An 18791-nucleotide genomic window follows, 5' to 3' on the forward strand; every position below is an offset into this window, starting at 1 on the left:
CCTTGTTGGAGGAGGTGTGGCCTTGTTGGAGGAGGTGTGGCCTTGTTAGAGGAGGTGTGGCCTTGTTGGAGGAAGTGTGTCACTGGGGGTAGGCTTTGAATTTTCAATATCCCACACATCATTTCCAGTTAGCATGCTCTTTCTCCCTCCTCTCTCTGTGCATGTGTGTGTACCTCAAGCTTGTGTCTCAAGATAGGAGTTCTCAGCTGCTAATCTGACATCATCCCTATTTGCCTGCCTGCTGCCATGCTCCCTGCCATGATGGTCATGGACTCACCCTCTGAAACTGTAAGTCCCCAACAAATGCTTTCTTCTACAAATTGACTTGGTGATGGTGTCTTATCACAGCAATAGAAGAGTACCTAAGACAAGGAGGGAGTGATAGCTTTTCTTTTGTCCCCAGACTGTTAGGACACTTGTTTTGACATGCATTCGTCTAAAGGCAACCTTTAAAGGGTCCTCCACACTCTAGCTGTCTAAGAAGCACAGGATAGAAATGGTGGTGTGCTTGTGGGGATTCAGGGGCTGTGTGTGAATATGCTGGCACTCTGCGTCCTTGGACTCCCACTCTGCTTCAGTTTCCAGGGTTGGGTGCTGCAGTGCAAGAATCATTTATTATGTCCCGGGGAAAAAAATAAACTTTGTGGAAGGCATCACATTACATTTTGCCAGATTTACTACTATCAATCAAGCAAAGGCAAACATGAGCAAAACTAATTTCCCAAAACTAAATGTGAAGCTAGCTGTGTATACACAATACATTCCTTGCTGTGGCTTCAGAACTTGGAGATAACCGAGGACGTGAGTATGTGAAATAAAATATCTGTGGGGAGGCATGGAGTCTCAAGGGAACAAGCTGATGGGGAGGGTGAATGAACCCTGCTCATATCTCGGCCACGGCAGAGTCAAATTTAGCATCGTCATATGCATACTGCTCAATGCAAATTCCTCATCAGCACCCTTTCTTTATGAAGCTAAAATGGAACAATCCGAGCTCATCGGCTATGTGAGGTACTTCACTTGTCACTGTGACTGAATACCTGACAGGATGTAACTGAAGTGTGGAAGGGTTTATTTAGAGTTTGAGGGGATATAGTCAACATGGTCAGAGAGGCAGAGAGACAGGAGATTGAAACAACTGGGCATATTACATCCATAGTCAGGAATCAGAGAGCTGACAGGAGGTGAGGCTTGGTCATAAAACCTCAAGACCTGCCTCCTAGTGGTCCCCTTCCTCTAGGGAAGCTCCATCTCCTAACAGTTCTACGGCCTTCCCAAACACCAGCTGGACACCATGAGCCTATGGGGGAAATTCAAAATCAAACCGTAAGTCCAGCATGTCAGTGACAACACTAAAATTGCCCCTGTTCTGCACCCAAGGCAGTGCAGGTATGTAAACGGATCCTAGCTTAGTGAACGCCAGGAACTTGGGTCAAAGCTCTGGTTTTACCTAGGTACAGTCATTAAACGTGCCTGGGGTTTATACACTCAGTCCTTTCTGAGATGGAAAGAGATAAAGCCATGTTCTCTAGCTCCCACATCCTTCCCCAAGGTCTAGCCCTGTAAATGGGTGGAACTAGAAAATATGATTTTGAGTGAAGTAACCCAAACCCAGAAAGACAAGAATCACATGTTGCTCCAAGTGTTAAGATATGAGTATATATTCAGGAGTAATTACAGAAATCAAGAAAATGAAAGGAAAAGATGAAGAAGAAGAAGAAGAAGAAGAGGAGGAGGAGGAGGAGGTTAATTTTAGTAGTTAAAGTTAAAAACAAGAAGACAGAGGAGGAGGAGGAAGAAGAGGAGGAGGAGGAGGAGGAGGAGAAGGAAGAGGCAGAAGAAGAAGAGGAAGAAGAACAACAAGAACAAGAACAACAACAAGAAGGGACCATTGCCATGTTAGGGCAGGGTTGGGGGAAAACAAAAAGGACATAGCGGGGTACGAGTGGAAAATGGGAAATGGGAAAAGGGGGTCTAATTAAGAAGGGAGGATACATACAGGAGAAAAGTAACAATGTATGAAAAACTTCTAAGGAATATATTATTAATTATCTACCTAAAGTAACATACTATCCAAGTCAGTGTATATACATGCATATATAGTCTAAATGAAATTCTCTCATCTGAGCTGACAATGCTCCCTCTGGGAGCCAAAGACAATCTAACAAAATCCCAACACCAGGACACTCAAAAGTCCTCTTTTGAGTTATTGATCAGGTTGGTTCAATAGATCCCCCAAACACTATAGACTATCACTATTGCCCTTGGTTGTCCCCCAGAAGTAGAAGGCTAGTCCCTATTGTTGAAGATACCATGTACTTCAGATGCAGCGGCCCGGGGCCCCTGAGCTGGAACTGACCTGAAGGTCTCCTCTCTGAGGACTAGGTTTCGTGGGTGCCAGAGGGCTCCATGCCAGTTTCTAAGGGAGAGAGGCAAACAACAGTCCTACCCAGCTATGATGTCTATGAACCACGGCAATGTCCATCATGGCATGATAACCCTCAGAGTAAAGTAGCTTGCACGCATTGATGGTAACCAACAGCTCTCTAATTAGACTGAAGAGCCACTCAACAAGAGGGAAGTCATGCCCGGTACTGGTAACCTAGCCAACACCACAGGGCTAGCAGTAAACCCATAGATCTGGAAGGAGACCTTACAACTGGTGCTTTACCAAACCAGCATAATCCCTATTCTACATATTTGTCTTCATACCCACAGATATGTGCAGTCCTCGTGCCTCATCAAAGAAACTTCTTTTTGGGTGAGATGGAGACCATTACTCAAAACCATGACAAGTCAAAAGGCAGGAGTCCAGTCCCAGTGGATACATTTATAAAAACAACTTCCACACCTAAGGTTCAGGGAACATGATGGAAGGAGGGGACAGAAGGACTGTAAAAGCCAGTGGACAGGGGATCTGCTGTGAGACTGTGTCACCTAGTAATGATGTCAGAAGCCACACACATAACGTCTCACCAACATGACTGCCTAAAAAGGAGCTGAACTAGAACAGAGGTAGACATGTTACCACAGACAGGGGAAAGACTATGAGACCTCAGCCCTACATAAAGAACTACAGGAAACAAAGGAATGCTGAGAGCTGGGGGGGTGGAATAGTCCTCCCCAGGGAGAAGCACATCAACTGGTTATCTAATACCAAATGGTCAGCCCTGAAAATATACATACATACATACATACATACATACATACATACATACATACAAAGAAATATTATACAGACTGAGCTGGTTATATTTCGGGGACACACATACACATATGCACATACACACACACACACACACACGTACACACACGCGCACATGCATGTAGACACAACTAAAGGGCCATGAATTTGAAAGAGAACAAGAGTGTGTATAGGAGGGCTTGGAGGGAGGAAAGGGAACTGGGAAATGATGTAATTATATTATATTCTCAAAAATAATAAATAAAAAATGCCCTCAAAGCTGGAGACACAGCTCAGTGCCAGGTCTTGCTTGTCTAGCATGTACAAGGCTCTGGGCCCCTCTCTATCCCTGGAGCAAAGTCCTCTACTGTCCCTTTAAATGCTAACACCCAATGCTGTGAGAATCTTCCCCAAAAAATATCCCTGACAACCAAAGATCCCCATCCTAAACCATGAAACAAGGAATAGAGAAAGGAAAACTAGGTCTGAGAAAATTTCCCTTGACTCTTCAGCCATGTTAAAATATTTGCTTTTTTTTTTTTTACAGCGACGTCTCTAAATATTCTAATTATAATGGCGTATCATAATTCTCACAGACATACAGTGGGAAGAGAACTCAGGCAGGCGAGTTTGCATAGACGCTCAGGACAGGTGTTATTTAGGTGTTCCACTTGCACAGTGTATCGTATGCAATTTCTCACTGTATTATTCCCCAGTACTCCTTTATTAGCCTTCATGGGGATACAAAAGAATTCCTTTATAGCTTTAGAAAGTAGAGCAAAATAAAACGTGCAAATGACTGGTAAGCTGCCCTGTGAAGAACCAGCATTATGATTGTTAGATATGGTTTTGTATCTAATGATAACCCCCTCCATCATCTTGTGTTTGGGAGAAAAGCCTACCAACCACCGTCTGGCTCCTAAACTGAAATATCGCCTGTAACAAGAGATGTATAATGCTATAAAAACGCTGAGCAGGCCCACAGCTCCATTCCCCAACTCTGCCAGTGGCTAATGTCACCTTTATGGGGACAACAACCTCACCTGGCATTGGTTCTTGTTTCTCTGGCTCATTCAAGTAACCAAGTGTTCAGCAAAAATGTCTTTTTTTTATGTACAATGAAGTTGTTTTGTGAATACTAATCTCAGGAAGGACATTGAATATGGGCTACTGATGAATGTCTTTTTCTCGTTTATCTATCTATCTATCTATCTATCTATCTATCTATCTATCTATCTATTCACTTTACATCCTGAGTGCAGCCTCCCCCAGTTGTCCCCTCACACAGTTCCTTCCCCTTTCTCTTCTGAGAAAGAGAATGCCCCTCTGGGTACCCACCCAACCTGGCATATCAAATCAATACAGGACTAGGTACATCCTTTCCTACTAAGGCCAAACAAGGTAGCCCAGTTAGGGGAACGGGATCCACAGGCTGGCAACAGAGTCATGGACAGCCTCCGCTCCAGTTGTTAGGGGACCTGCACGAAGACCAAGCTGCACTTCTGCTACATATGTGCAGAGAGGTCTAGGTCCAGCCCATGTATATTCTTTTGTAGGTGGTTCAGTCTCTGGGAGCCCCCAAGGGTCTGGATTAGTTGACTCTGTTGGTCTTCTCATGGAGTCCCTACACTTTCTGGATTGCTCAATTTTTCCCCCCTAACACTTCCACAAACCTCCCTGAGATCTATCTAAGTTTGGCTGTGGATCGCTGTGTCTGTTTTGGTCAGCTGCTGGGTGGAGCATCTCAGAGGACAGCTATGCTAGGCTCCAATCTGCAAGCGTAACAGAGTATCATTAATATAGTGTCAGGGATTGGTGCTTGCCTGTGGGATGGGTCTCGAGTCGGGCCAGTCATTGGTTGGCCATTCTCTCAGACTTGGCTCCATCTTTGTCCCTGCACTTGTAGTCAGGACAGAGTTTGGATGGAAGGTTTTTGTGAATGGGTTGGCATCCTTATCCCTCCACTTGGAGATTCCAGGGAGTCTATGATGGTGACCCTAGCTGAGACTCCTAGCAGTGGGGATACAGGGCCTGAAGTGGCCCCTTTCTGTAGCCATGCAGAATGTCTTCTCTAAATGCTTCCTTATACTACACGTCTCTAGGAGCCCTCAGATTACATAAAATTCCTCAACACTCAGATGAAGGTTTCAGGACGTAAGCCGCCGAGCTGTCTGTTTGTCCTGCAGGAGTCAGGTGCTGTTTCCACTCAGTTTTATTTGACATAAATCTGAGACTTTCATATAATGTGTTTTGATCAAATCCTCCCTCCATCCCCTTGCTCCAAGTTCCTCCCCTACCACTTTTCCCTCCCAACTTCATGTGCTGAGGGAAAAACCCACGGAGTTTTCTTAGTGCTGCCTGTATATAAACGTGTGTAGGGCACCTACTGAAGCAAAGGTAGATTCTCAGAGGCTGCATCCCTGAAAAAAAAAATGCAATCTCTTCCCTGACCCCCAGCAGTCATCATGAATGGCTCCCCGACTGGGGTTGGGAATTAACACAGAGATCTACAACGGACGCAGAGAATAAAAGAGTGGAGTGCTAAGGTTTAGATGAGAATCTATACAGCACCCCTCCCCCAAAGGCTCAGGAACCATCTCAGAAAAGCCAGAGGTAGTGGATGGCTGCAGCAGATGAGAGTGTGTCAGACATGCAGTGACACTATTACACATGTGTCACATGTGCAGTGACACTATTACACATGTGTCACATGTGCAGTGACACTATTACACATGTGTTATACGTGCAGTGATACTATTGCACATGCGTCACACGTGCCGTGATACTATTACATGTGTCACACGTGCAGTTGACACTATTGCACATGTGTCACACGTGCAGTTGACACTATTGCACATGTGTCAGATGTGCAGTGACACTATTGCACATGTGTCACACGTGCAGTGACACTATTACACATGTGTCACAGGTGCAGTTGACACTATTGCACATGTGTCACACATGCAGTTGACACTATTACACATGTGTCACATGTGCAGTGACACTTACACATGTGTCACATGTGCAGTGACACTATTCACTATTGCACATGTGTCACACGTGCAGTTGACACTATTGCACATGTGTCACACATGCAGTGATACTATTACACATGTGTCAAGAATGCAATGACAGTATTGCGCATGTGTCACACATGCAGTGACACTATTGCAAATGTGTCACAGGTGCAGTTGACACTATTGCATATGTGTCACACATGCAGTGATACTATTGCACATGTGTCACACGTGCAGTGACACTATTGCACATGTGTCACACGTGCAGTTGACACTATTACACATGTGTCACATGTGCAGTTGACACTATTGCACATATGTCACACGTGCAGTGACACTATTGCAATGCATCACACGTGCAGTTGACACTATTACACATGTGTCACAGGTGCAGTTGACACTATTGCACATGTGTCACAGGTGCAGTTGACACTATTGCACATGTGTCACACGTGCAGTTGACACTATTGCACATGTGTCACACGTGCAGTTGACACTATTGCACATGTGTCACACGTGCAGTTGACACTATTGCACATGTGTCAGACATTCAATGACACTACTGAACATGTTGTTTTGCTTTTGTCACAGTCTTCCTGGTTTAGAACGTAAGATAGAGCCTAGACTGGCCTTGAATGTCCCATGTGGCAAGAGCCACCACATGCCACTTGCTTTGTATTACTCTTATCAGTATGACTTTGAGAAGTTCTATGTGTAACCTCTTGTGCAGGAATGAGTACACAGTTAAAGGTAACCTAATCACATCTGAGAAAAAGCAGCTGCCTAAGCAAACTTAATTTTACTATGTATTAACACTCCAAGGACAAAGAGGGGGAAGGGAGGGGGAGGAATTCTCTTCCAGGCAAATGTGGGCAAATACCAGGCGAAGTACTACGTTTGACCCCCTTCAGTACCAGGGCACTGGCTCAAACCCCCGCCATAGAAAGCACAGGGCTGAAAGCTATGGTTTATCAAGAACACATCCAGGGGGAGGACACAGCTGACAGGACAAATACAACTGTTGGGAATATGATTGAGCACTTCCTGCTGAGGAGAATTCAGTGATCTTTCTTCTAGAACATTGTTTGAGGAAGCATAAAGAAAAGCCATTCATCAACAGCCCATATTAAATGTCTTTCCTGAAATCAATCCATAGTTCAAGCAGCTGCAGAGGGCTCAGTCTCGTGATTACGCGGTGACATGGGAAGACAATGGCCACGACTGCCTGGAAGGGCTCCATGAGGTCTGTGCTTAGTCATTACTGCTTTCGACTAAATGGAAGGTTCTGGACACTGATAACGTACCACACAGATGAAAGCATGTTCTTATCAGCAGCTCATGTTATGCAACCAAAACTGTCTTCAATCTTCAGAAGATCATTCATTTACCACAGTTGGCAGAAGCACCTCAGGACATGGACAAGAGCTTCTCCAAGACTAGCTAAGCTTCAATACATGAAATAGTCACTGTGGTTCAAACTACCTTTCCTTCAGGACAAGAGTATCAGTGCAAGCATAGGTATCACTTGAAGATAGGAAACTGGAATCCAGGCCCTTGCATTTCAAAGCCAGCAAATGAAAGAGGAAAGTGGTTGTATATCAACACAAGAGGTTGGGGAGATGGCCCTGGGGTGGGGGTGGGGGTGGTAACGGACAGTTCTCAGGACTGAGAGTCTACATCTGAGTTCTAATTGGACGTTGGATGAGACATGTGGCCTTTGGGAAGCCACTTAATGTCATAGCACTTCAGTTTCCCCTTAAAACTTGGACTGGGTTGCCTGTAACTAGGTGACATTGTGACTGGAATGGATTGTTACTGGGTTAGACTGTGAGTGGTTTGGATTATGACTGTGTTAGATTGTGACTGGGTTATATTGTGACTGGATTGGATTGTGACTAGTTTACACTGTGACTGGGTTAGATTGTGACTGGGTTACACGTGACTGGATTGGATTGTGACTGGGTTACATTGTACTAGATTAGGTTGTGACTAGGACAGATTGTGACTAGGACAGATTGTGACTAGGTCAGATTGTAAACTAGGTGGCACCGTGACTGGATTTGATTGTGACTGGATTAGGCTGGATTGGATCTTGACTGGATCAGATTGTGACTGGTTTTTCAAGCTTTGACTCTATCAGATGAATATCTAAAGTGACTAATCTCAAAACCTAACCAAACTTTTCCAAATTATACTGCAACACATTCAGACTTATTTACTCATAAACTGTACTCCAAAATTAGAGCATTTTATGTTAGATATGTTTAAATACATATTACAAGCATGAGCTGAAAATGAAATGAGCAATATTTTTAAAGTAAGTTGTTTTTAAAAAAACTAATAATTTTGTGAGGACAAAAGCCCATGTTATTCCCTTTCAAACTCCTGGCTTAAAATCTTGTGTGCTGTGACTGAAAGGTTATTCTTAGGGCACCTTTTTTCCCCCTGATACATTAGCTTTATGGACAGACAAAACTAAAATTGATATTGTACAAACCTGTGGATATCAAGATGGGAAAAATACATCATTGATGAGTATATAAGCACTCATTTCTAAGTGTCACTAGCTATTGACACCAATAGCTAGTAACAGAAAGGCTGCGGTTAAAATCCAATTCATCCTTTTTCCCCACAGTGCTTATAACAAAGGTAGTTAGCAGCTTCAATCTAAATATGTCAGGTGTCAGAAATCCCATACAGCATAAAAGGGCCAAATGGAAAAATTTAATAATAATAATAATATAATAATAACAATAAAAGGATGATTTTTTGGAGTCAATCAAAAAAATCTACCTGGGGATTGATTCTTCTAAATATCAAACTTTAAATAAGAAGACGTAGGAAAGTTGAAAGCAAAAGGATTAGAAAGAGCATTGAATACCCACATTAATCAAAAGGAAGCTTTCCTACTGCACAGATGTCAGGCCAAGTAGACGGTAATGTCAGAACACTCACTAACAATAAGCTATCTCATAATAATAAAATGGTTAATTCAACAGGAAATTACATTAACATTACATGTGTACATAGCAAGTATTATAGTTTTAAAAATGCCAGTGCCAGTGTGAAAACTGATAGCACAAAAGTTGAAATGCTAAATCCATAATTATACTTGTGAATTTTAATAACTTTCACCATCTGTCCAGAAGAGATAAAAAGTTAGTAGTGCTATAGGCCAACTGCCATGGCTATTAGTAAGCTTGACCTGATTGTCATTTATGAAACATGTAACCTTCTCCAATTACTGGAAACATTTACCATGCTCAGACATATTCTGGGCCATAATGTTAGTCTCAATTGATTTCCAGGGCTAAAATAATATTGAATTCATTTTCTGTCACTGGTAGAATTAAAGAAGAAATCAAAAACAAATAAACAAACAAAAAATACAAAAAAAACCCCCCAAAACCCCTAGCTATAAAATTCCCAAGAATTTGACTATTATTCATTGTTTTGCTAAATAATTTTTAGGTCTAAGAAAAAATAAAAACAGCAAATTTTAAATCTTTAATGTTTCAGAAAAATGAAGCCTACTAACATATTTGCATGAAAGATAAAGCCAGCTTTAGACAAAAGAATTTTGCCTTAAATGTACATATTATAACATGTACATGTTAAAAGTCGATGTTCTAAACATCACCCCTGAGACTGAGAACAACCACGAGAAGTAAAGCCGAGGGAAATAATAAAGAAGAAAAAGAAATAAAGTTTGAAAAACGTGAAGAATAAAGAAAATGAAAAGTTGGCCCTCCAAGTAAGTGAATAAAAATGATATAGCCACAGCGATAGACCCCACAGCTATGGAGGAAGGAGGGGTGCCAGTGGGCTCACCAGCATCACAAAGACCACGAGTGGCTGTTCTGAACAATCCTGAGCTTGGAACTTAAGATCTCAAATTATGACAAAATATCCTTAACATTGGTTTAAGAAATACGAGCCAGTAATTAAGAATCTGCACCTCTTTTGAACAAGAAAAGCATGGTTTGGACAAAGAACTTCATAGCCATTTAAGGAAATAACAACACAAGTCTTTAAAAGGGGCTCTCCAAAGAATAAAAGAAGATAATAATTCCTACTCACTCAAAACTTGTTTTTTTTAAGACCAATTAGTTTCATCAGATCAAAACCTGAGATAGCTATCACATAAAAAGAAAATTAGAGTATAGTTTTTTTTCTCACAAGTTTGAATAACTGTCTTCATCAGGGTTTCTACTGCTGCCATGAAACACCATGACCAAAAAGCAAGTTGAGGAAGAAAGGGTTTATTCAGCTTACACTTCCACATTGCTGTTCATCACCAAAGGAAGTCAGGACGGGAACTCAACCAGAGCTTGGAGGCAGGAGCTGATGCAAAGGCCCCTTACTGGTTTGCTTCCTCATGGCTTGCTCAACCTGTTTTTCTACAGAACCCAGGATCACCAGCCCAGGGATGGCACCACCCACAAGGGGCTGGGCCCTCCCCCACTGATCACTAATTGAGAAAATGCTTTGCAGCTGGATCTCATGGAGGCATTTCCTCAACTGAGGCTCCTTTCTCTGTGATGACTCTAACTTGTGTCAAGTTGACACACAAAACCAGCCAGAGCAAACACCAACCACTCAAACAAAATATTAGCAAATTTATCTCAGTGATTTATACCAGAAAGCAGCATTTTCAATCAATCAGTCATCACATTAGAAGGATAAAGGCCAGGTAATCTTTGGTAGTGTCAATAAAAGCATTTGATAGAAACCTAACATCCACCCAAGACTGATGGTCATAGACACCCAGGGAGTGAAGGAAGTTGTTTTCATCTCAGAGTGTGTCCACTAGAGAACAGTGATCAAGAACAAGGTCATGAGAGTGGGGGAGGCTGAGAGTGTACATAAGAAGGTGATTCGTGGTCTCTCACAGGAAATCAAGTCAAAGTTGGATCTTTAGCTTAAGCACAGGAGCTAAACCTGTATTGCCTGTAGACGTAAAGATGGAATATATTCACGACCACAGAATAGCAAAGGCTGACTTCTTAGCAAGGAGAAAACAAAACTTTATCTTAGAAGAGAAACAAAATGGCAACAGATTTTGTTAAAATGAAAAGTCATTACTCCTCAAGAACTGTCACTGAAGAAAGGAAAAGGCATGCTGTGTACCGGGAGAAAAGACGGACCTTTCTGATGAGTAACTTGAGTGTTTACTTAGGTTACTTACAAATGCATAATAAACAGACAAGCAGAAGATTTAAACAAACAGAAACGATACAGGAATGGCCAGTTATCCCTGAAAAGACGCCTTGCGTCATAAATTAAAGAAATGAAAAGTGAAGCCTTTCTTTTGACTGCAGTCTCCAGATCTAGTGTGTCGAAGGTGAGCACAGTGCCAGTCAGTGCTGGCAGGAAGCAGCTGCAACTCTTAGCTGGTGGACTCCATGTAAAACAGCCCAGATGCTTTGGAAAGTCATGTCCTGCTGTGCTATGGCAAGTGTTTTTACTTATGTTCCTCTTTTGTTTAAGCTGGTTCACCTTGGGTCTTTAGCTGGCAGCCAGTGAATTGCAGCTGAGAGAAACAGTTAAGACATTCCACCGTGCCACTGGCTGTGTGAGGGTGTCATGTTGGCCAAGGTGGAGCCAGGACCATTTATCCACGGGTAGTAAGGGAAGGGCTTGAAATGTCTTGCTCTGACACAAAGGAATGAAGCCAGCAGCTCTGGGACTTAGATGTCATGGCTAGCTCTATTCTGGCTGTGTACCTTTATATTTACTCTATGGTATCATCTGCATATTTCAAAACAAAGCAGTCTACGTGGCTGTGAGACATTAGCAAAAACAAAAACCCAAAAACCCAATGCAATTCCCAGGATGAATTATGGGATGTGGTCATTAAGAACATGTTAGTGGCAACAGATTCAGTCCAGGATTTATGCGAGATGTTAAGGATAATCCTTGCTTGACGAAAGAATTAAGATCACTGGATTTTAAACAGACTACTGGGTACATACAAGAATATTTTGAACTGGGATTTACATGCATTTTAAAAACAGACAAATGCAGCTACACATCAAATAGAAAACACATGGGGGTCAGGGGATATTACCTTCAAGTTTTCAAATACAAATTCATAGCCTCCGCCCATCATTGTGACTTCTGGCTGTAGGTTCCCTCCTGAGTCCTGAGTTCCTCAGGCTTTCAGTGTGGGGCAGCCGATTAGATGGGAATTCTACCAGACTTGTCATCGTTTCCAGTGGGAACGTTCATATGTTGTTGGTTCTTAACTTTTCAGATCTTAATTTAAGGTCATGCCACCAAAAGGGATCTTAACTTCCTCGTTTTCCATTTGCCCCATCTTACTATGTAGAACTGAAGTTAAAAGGGGGGGGGGAAGATGCATACCTGTGTCATAAGTCACGATGAGTTTCCCATTGTGATTGCCCACAGTCTGTGGCTCAAAGTTCACTTCCAGTTGCATGGATTCCCCCACGTCAAGATTCCCGCCCGTTGGCTCTACTGAGTATGGGCTGCAAAGCATACGGAGACAATATCAGGGCATAGTTCTGACTAGCTCTGCATGAGGAGAGGAGACTAGGGTTCTAGATCTTCATACAGCTCATAGCCACCTTCCTGGTCTAGGAGTGCAGTATGTGAAGGAAGTAATTTTAATGTTAAAATAGCAGTAACAGCCCAGTGAGGTAGGTAAGAGACGAAACATGTTCCTGTTTGTATTCTTGTCTTTCAGATCATTTTTTTTTTAAATTTGAGGGGAGGGGAGGATGTACCTGTGGGAATAAAATGGTCAGGCCCTCCCTCAGGACTCTGAGATTGCAATAATGGATAGACTGAAACCTGTATGCAAATACTGTCGTTTGCAAAAGAATACTTCCTTCCAGAGCTGAGAGGAGAGAGCATCTTAATAGTGGAAAAGTGTATCGGAGTCCCAAAAGCAGAGTAAAGGCACTTTCATTCTTGGAAATCTTAACAAGGTTCTGTCCTAGAGAGATGGGAGGAGTGTAAGGACTTTAACGTGTTTAAAAGTCTAACGGTACCTAACAGTCACTACCATCTATAGGCCCAAGAAGTCAAGAGAAAGGGGTTGGGGGAATCCTAGAAGAAGGCTGCCTATTGAGTGGCAACAGTAAAACAAACAATACCATGATGGTTAATCTCATTGTCAAGTTGACCGTGGCTTAAGTCTCCTACGAGGTCACTGGGGCACACTTCTAGCTAAGACTGTGAGATACTTAGGCAGAGGATTGACTAAAGGCGAAAGTCTTAAATGGAGGGGGTACCACCCTGTGGGCTAGGTACCTGAGTGGAATACAAAGGAGGGAAGGGAAAGGCCACCACCAAAGTGTCTGCCATGCTGGGGAGTGTCTTGTTCTTCCCTACCCCTCTCTGCCATGATGGATTTGAGGTAAAATTAGTAGCTGAAAGGCCTCCTAAGTCACACCACAGAGGTCGGCTTCCTGGGAGTGTATAGGGTGGGGGGTGGGGATGAATAGAGAGAGATCTGCGTCTTGAGACGCAGGGGACATCTGAGCAGTGGGAGATAGTGTCGCTTGGTGGTCCTGGAAGAGAATAGCAAGCTGGACCGGATCCTGGAGCACCTCGAACAACCCATGGAGGGCTCTTGCTTCTAAGCAGGACATCCAGACCATTTAATTATTTTCATGGTCTACTACACATCTTTAAATTGCTCGTTTTTTTCAAAGTACCGTGTTGGGCAGTGGAGCTGGCAGGCTGGGCTGTCTCTCAGGATTTGCATCTACTGTAGCAGCATCTAGAATCATCAACCCTTAAATCTGCCTGTAGACAATGAACTCAGTTCCAGAGGACCCACAGGGCCCCCGCAAGCACTGCTCCTGCTCTGTCCAAGCACAATAGACAGGATCCTCTCAGAAAAATGCACCGCTTTCCCTCATGGGATGCTCTTTCGGCCGACACTGATCACAGCTCAGATGCAAAGTCACCTCTCACAGAGAACATGGCAAGTGTGGAGCACCCGCAGGCTTCCTCCTTTCCTCTGAAGGGTTCCTCTTAGCCACTGAGAGAAGGGGCCATGAAAGTGACTTCTGGTACAAGGTGAACTGCAGGAAGAAGCAGGAAGGACCCAGAGGAAGGACCTGGACGCAGGGGTTCCTTACACTCTATCATGGGGCTGTTCTATACACAATACACTTCTAAATCATTCAAAATACCTTGGGTAAGTAACACATCTGACTTTTAAACATGACCAAAACAGGTGATCCCCCACCCCCAAGGGTGAGTAATTTGCTTAAGTTCTCCAACTGAGGGAGAAGTAGAGGTGGGAGAGAGATTTGCCTCCAGGCTGTGTGCTTTCTGCTCTCCCCAGGCCTCTTCTGTATGTGGGAGTCCTGTGTGCACTTTGACATTCAGGTCTCTGCCACCCACACCACCCTCTAACCACAGGACCATACAGCAGAGGTGGTTGGATGGAATTACAGTAAAATCTTGTGGGAGTCAAACCCAGCACATGCTAGACTCGAGCTCTGCCACGGAGCTGCACCCCTAGCCCACAGTCAAATCACAAAGGCCAATAAAACATTTGCCATCTTTCATTAATTTTTCATAATGCCTTGGAATAGAAAATTAGTAAACATTCAGTGGCCGAGGAGGCCTTTCTTTGTGGGAGATGATGGACAAGTCTCCCAAGCCAGAGGTCTATCCTCCCTTCTGGCTCAGGAAGACTCCAACCCCAAAGGATGGAGCCCGTTTCCTGGCTTTGAGAATAACGGGACAGTGATGTCTCCTATTGTTGCCTCTCCACTTGATATTACCTTTTTTATTGAACCTTCATTTTCCTCCCAAACACACCTTGGTAGCAAGAGAACATTTTGAAGTGAATTGGAGGTTATCTTATCGCAGAACCTCAGCTAATCTTCTATAGAGGAGGTGACACCCGAGTCGGGTCTTTAGGATCTGCAGGAGTTCCAAATTCTATAAAGTGGTAATGGATGCTTTCCCTGCAGGCTAATTGTTGGTTTTAGAATACACTAAACTTCTTCAGCAGTGAGAAAAGTCACCAGGGATTACCCTCGCCTCCTGGAGCTCCCCAAGCTCTCTCGATAAATCAGATGCTAATTGGATAGAGTGCATTAGGCCCTGGTGCTTAATCACTGCCTGTAATTTGATTTTGCACTTCATTTTACTAGGGGCCTTCAGGCTGAGCTGCCTGCAAACTATCAAGTGTCAGGAAACTCACTCACAAAGAAGTGAGAAGTGGCGATCCTCTGGGGTCCAAGGCAAGTTTTGTCTATTAAACTGTTTGGTTTTGATATGACACCCTTATTAATATCAAATTCTTTAATTATGGAAGGAACTTGGTCTTCTGACAAACCATGAGTCTGGCCTTGGAATATTAAATGGTAAAGATTATATCAATACCTCTTCTCCCCAGGGCAGAACTATTTTACTTCTAACTGAGCTTTTAGATCTTTAAGTTGCTTCTCTATCCTCTCTCATCCACTTCCCTGTATTAATTTCACTTTAATAGCCAAAGTTATTGTATGACCTGCTAGAGTTCTAGGTCAAATTCGTAATAAAGCTGAATGGTAATTGTTTATGTTCTCTGCATATTTTATAGCACAGCGTGGAGCTCCTTGTATTACTGAAGAAACCATTACGCCATTTTATAGTCTTTGGAACATGTATTTTTAGTTTAAGTTATTGTGGAGGTTTACAATTGCAGCTTTGCCTGTGTGATATATTGTTGGGTAGGTATCCTACAAACATTTATTGAGCGCTTATTTATTCTAGACATTTGCTAGATGCTAGCACACGCAGATGAAAGAGCCAGATACAGCTCTTGCATCCGAGAAGCCCACAGATGCGTGAGGAACGTTTTCTTCTTATAAACCTAATCATCTTAGAAATGAGTTAGATCATCGTTTAAATGAGAACAAGACCAAGATCTGCTTTTAACAGAATTTTCCACCAGCTACTGTTTCTCATTGTATCCAGAACCTAAAAGCGTTCAGACTAATATATGGGGCTTTAGATGTGAAAGTCCTCAACTGTCACCCCCTTACCTCTGCTGTCTCTATTAAGAAGCGTGTTGACAGGAGTACTCTCTGTCTCATGTCGACCTGAGTGGTTTTCAGAAACGACACCTACTGAGGATCTCCGCAGAGATTCCGATCCACACACCTAAGTCACCAATCCAACCACATCCCTGCTCACTGCCGTTAAGAGGAGTCTCAGTTGCAAACAGCAGAAGCTGAATGTAGCTAATTCAGAAAAGGGATTGCTTGGAAAAGTGGCTGGGAGGATTTGGGGAGTTCACTGCACTGGCAATGTGGCTGGAAATTATCAGTTTCGTAAAAAGGTAGAGAGGAAAACAGCAGTCTTTGCAAAATTGGGGATTTGAGAGATTTGGCTACACAAAAGATGGGCAAAATTAGAAACCCAGCTTAGCATAATGAGGGATGGCTAGCAGCAGCTAGACATTTCCATCCTTAGGCCGGAAGCAAAAGGAGGGAGGGAGCAGTGTTATCAGATCTTGGGAGTCAGGAGTCATTGAAACCATGGCAGGCCAGTCTGATGGCAGGCCAGTCTGATGGCAGGCCAGTCTGAAGGCAAGCCAGATGAGGTTCAGCTGAAGATGGAAAGGGACGAGAAACACCCCAGCCCCCTGTCCTCTAGTCTCCTTCTGGTGACCCATGGTCAGACACAGTTGAATCCAATGGTGCAGGAGGCTAGGAAGGCCATGGCCTGCACAGCAAAGGAAGCCAGCCATACAGTAGAACCATAAACAAGCTCTAAACCAGCCTACATGTGCTAACACAGCCTCAGTGTTAACCTCCTGAGAGAATGTGATAGGTTCTCAGCCCTTCCTCACACCTTCAGCTATAAAGTGGGAATGTCAGACCAGGATCTCTAATGCCTGTGTCTCCCCATTGGTCCCTGAGTTTACTCTTGGTATTAACCCAGAATTGCTATGTTAAGAAAATCTGATGATTTGCTCAAGCTACATGGTTAAATAAAAAGACATGTTTTAGATCTGTTTCAGGAACCTTACACTGTTGAATGTGGGTTTGGCTTGTTTTGTTTTGGTTTGGGTTTTGGTCTTTTGGCTTGGCATTTATAAGTATCTTGTATGTAAGAAAGTGATAGATGAAAAATGTTAGCCTCAGCCAACCGATCCAGGATGATATTCTGCCTGTATTTGTCTTTCCATATTGAATGACTTCTCTTACATATAAAATATCAATATACTGCTTTGAATATTTTTATGCATATGTATATATGTATGCCTGCAGGAGTTTAGATGCACTGTGAGTGTGCAGGAAGCCACAGAGGCCAGGAGAAGGTGATAAACCCTTTCAGAATGGAGTTAGAGGTAGGGGTGGGCCTGCGGAAATAAAAGCTAATTCCTTTGGAGACCTGTATCCTTCAGGCAGGAGAAGGACTCTACAGAGAAAGTCCTTCTAAAAGAATGAGCTCACAAATCATAAGTCATAGAAAAACACTTGATCTCCTGCCCCAGCTTGATCTTCTACCTTCTACCTCTAGGTCATTGTCCTTGTGAAGACCCCACTGATGACCACCATTTAAATTATTTTAAATTGTGTGGATGTGTGTATTGAGGGAAGAGATAGTATGTACGTATAAGTACAGTGCCCACAGAGGCCAGAAGAGGGCATCGGATGCCCTGGATCTGTAGTGGTGGTGATCCGTCCAAAGTGGGTACTGGGAACTGAACCTGGATCCTCTGCAAGGGTAGCACACATCTCTAACCCTGGAGCCATCTCTCTTACCCCTCGACCGCCATTCTTAGGCCCACAGCAAATGGTTCTTTTACTCTTTAAAGTATTTATTTGTATGCTTCTTTATTATTACTAGTGTATGAGTGTGTGCATGCATATCATGGTATTCATGTGGAGGCTGGAGGACAACTATGTAGAATGGATTTTCTTCAGCCACATTCACATATAGGTTCCTGGGATTGAAAGCAGATTACCAGGTTTGCATGGCAAGCGAGAACAAAGATGGTCTTGCTTTATATTAGTCCACAGGGTTCAGAACACTGTAGACATGCAATAAAATGTCAAAATGAAACCCAACTCCATCACTTATTCCCCTTGTGTCCTTGCTACAACCTCTCTTGCATAAGCTCCTCGTTGTCAAAGCCAATAGTAGCAGGCAGAGTTCTCTTCGCATACATAACTTTGAACTCTGTTCTATTTTCCTAGAATTCTGGTGTTTATATTGGGCCCATCCAGTGAACTTGCATTGATCTGCCCATTTCTGCTTGTTTGGTTGGTTGGTTGTTTTGAGACAAGGTCTCCCTCCATAGCCCTGGCTGTCCTGGAACTCACTATGTAGACATGACAGGCCTCAAACGCACATGGATCTGTCTGCCTCTGCCTCTAGGATGGCCCGATCTGTCCCATTTTAAGGCCAGCTATTTAGCAGTCTAATTTGCATCTATAAACTCAATCCCTTCTCTGTAATGTTCCAGAGTCACAAGTACTGAGTATTGTTAGAGCATGGTCTTGTACCTTTAAGCCTGATCCCACAGTCTGAATGAGGCCACGCCTCCCTGAAGTGCTATCTCTCTCTCTCTCTCTCTCTCTCTCTCTCTCTCTCTCTCTCTCTCT

The 18791-nt window shown here is 43.3% G+C and overlaps 1 protein-coding gene across 1 annotated transcript in view; it reads right to left on the reverse strand.

The window, feature by feature from the left end:
• The window catches only part of Hydin (HYDIN axonemal central pair apparatus protein), a 342846-nt gene that overhangs the window by 264473 nt on the left and 59582 nt on the right, over nucleotides 1-18791 (reverse strand). The window contains exon 5 of the mRNA XM_028768759.1: nucleotides 12568-12692. Coding sequence (XP_028624592.1) covers nucleotides 12568-12692 — 125 coding nt within the window. The remainder of the gene's footprint in view (nucleotides 1-12567; nucleotides 12693-18791) is intronic.

This window comes from Grammomys surdaster, unplaced genomic scaffold (assembly GCF_004785775.1).
Source record: "Grammomys surdaster isolate TR1022 unplaced genomic scaffold, NIH_TR_1.0 187, whole genome shotgun sequence".
Taxonomy (NCBI): Eukaryota; Metazoa; Chordata; class Mammalia; order Rodentia; family Muridae; genus Grammomys; species Grammomys surdaster.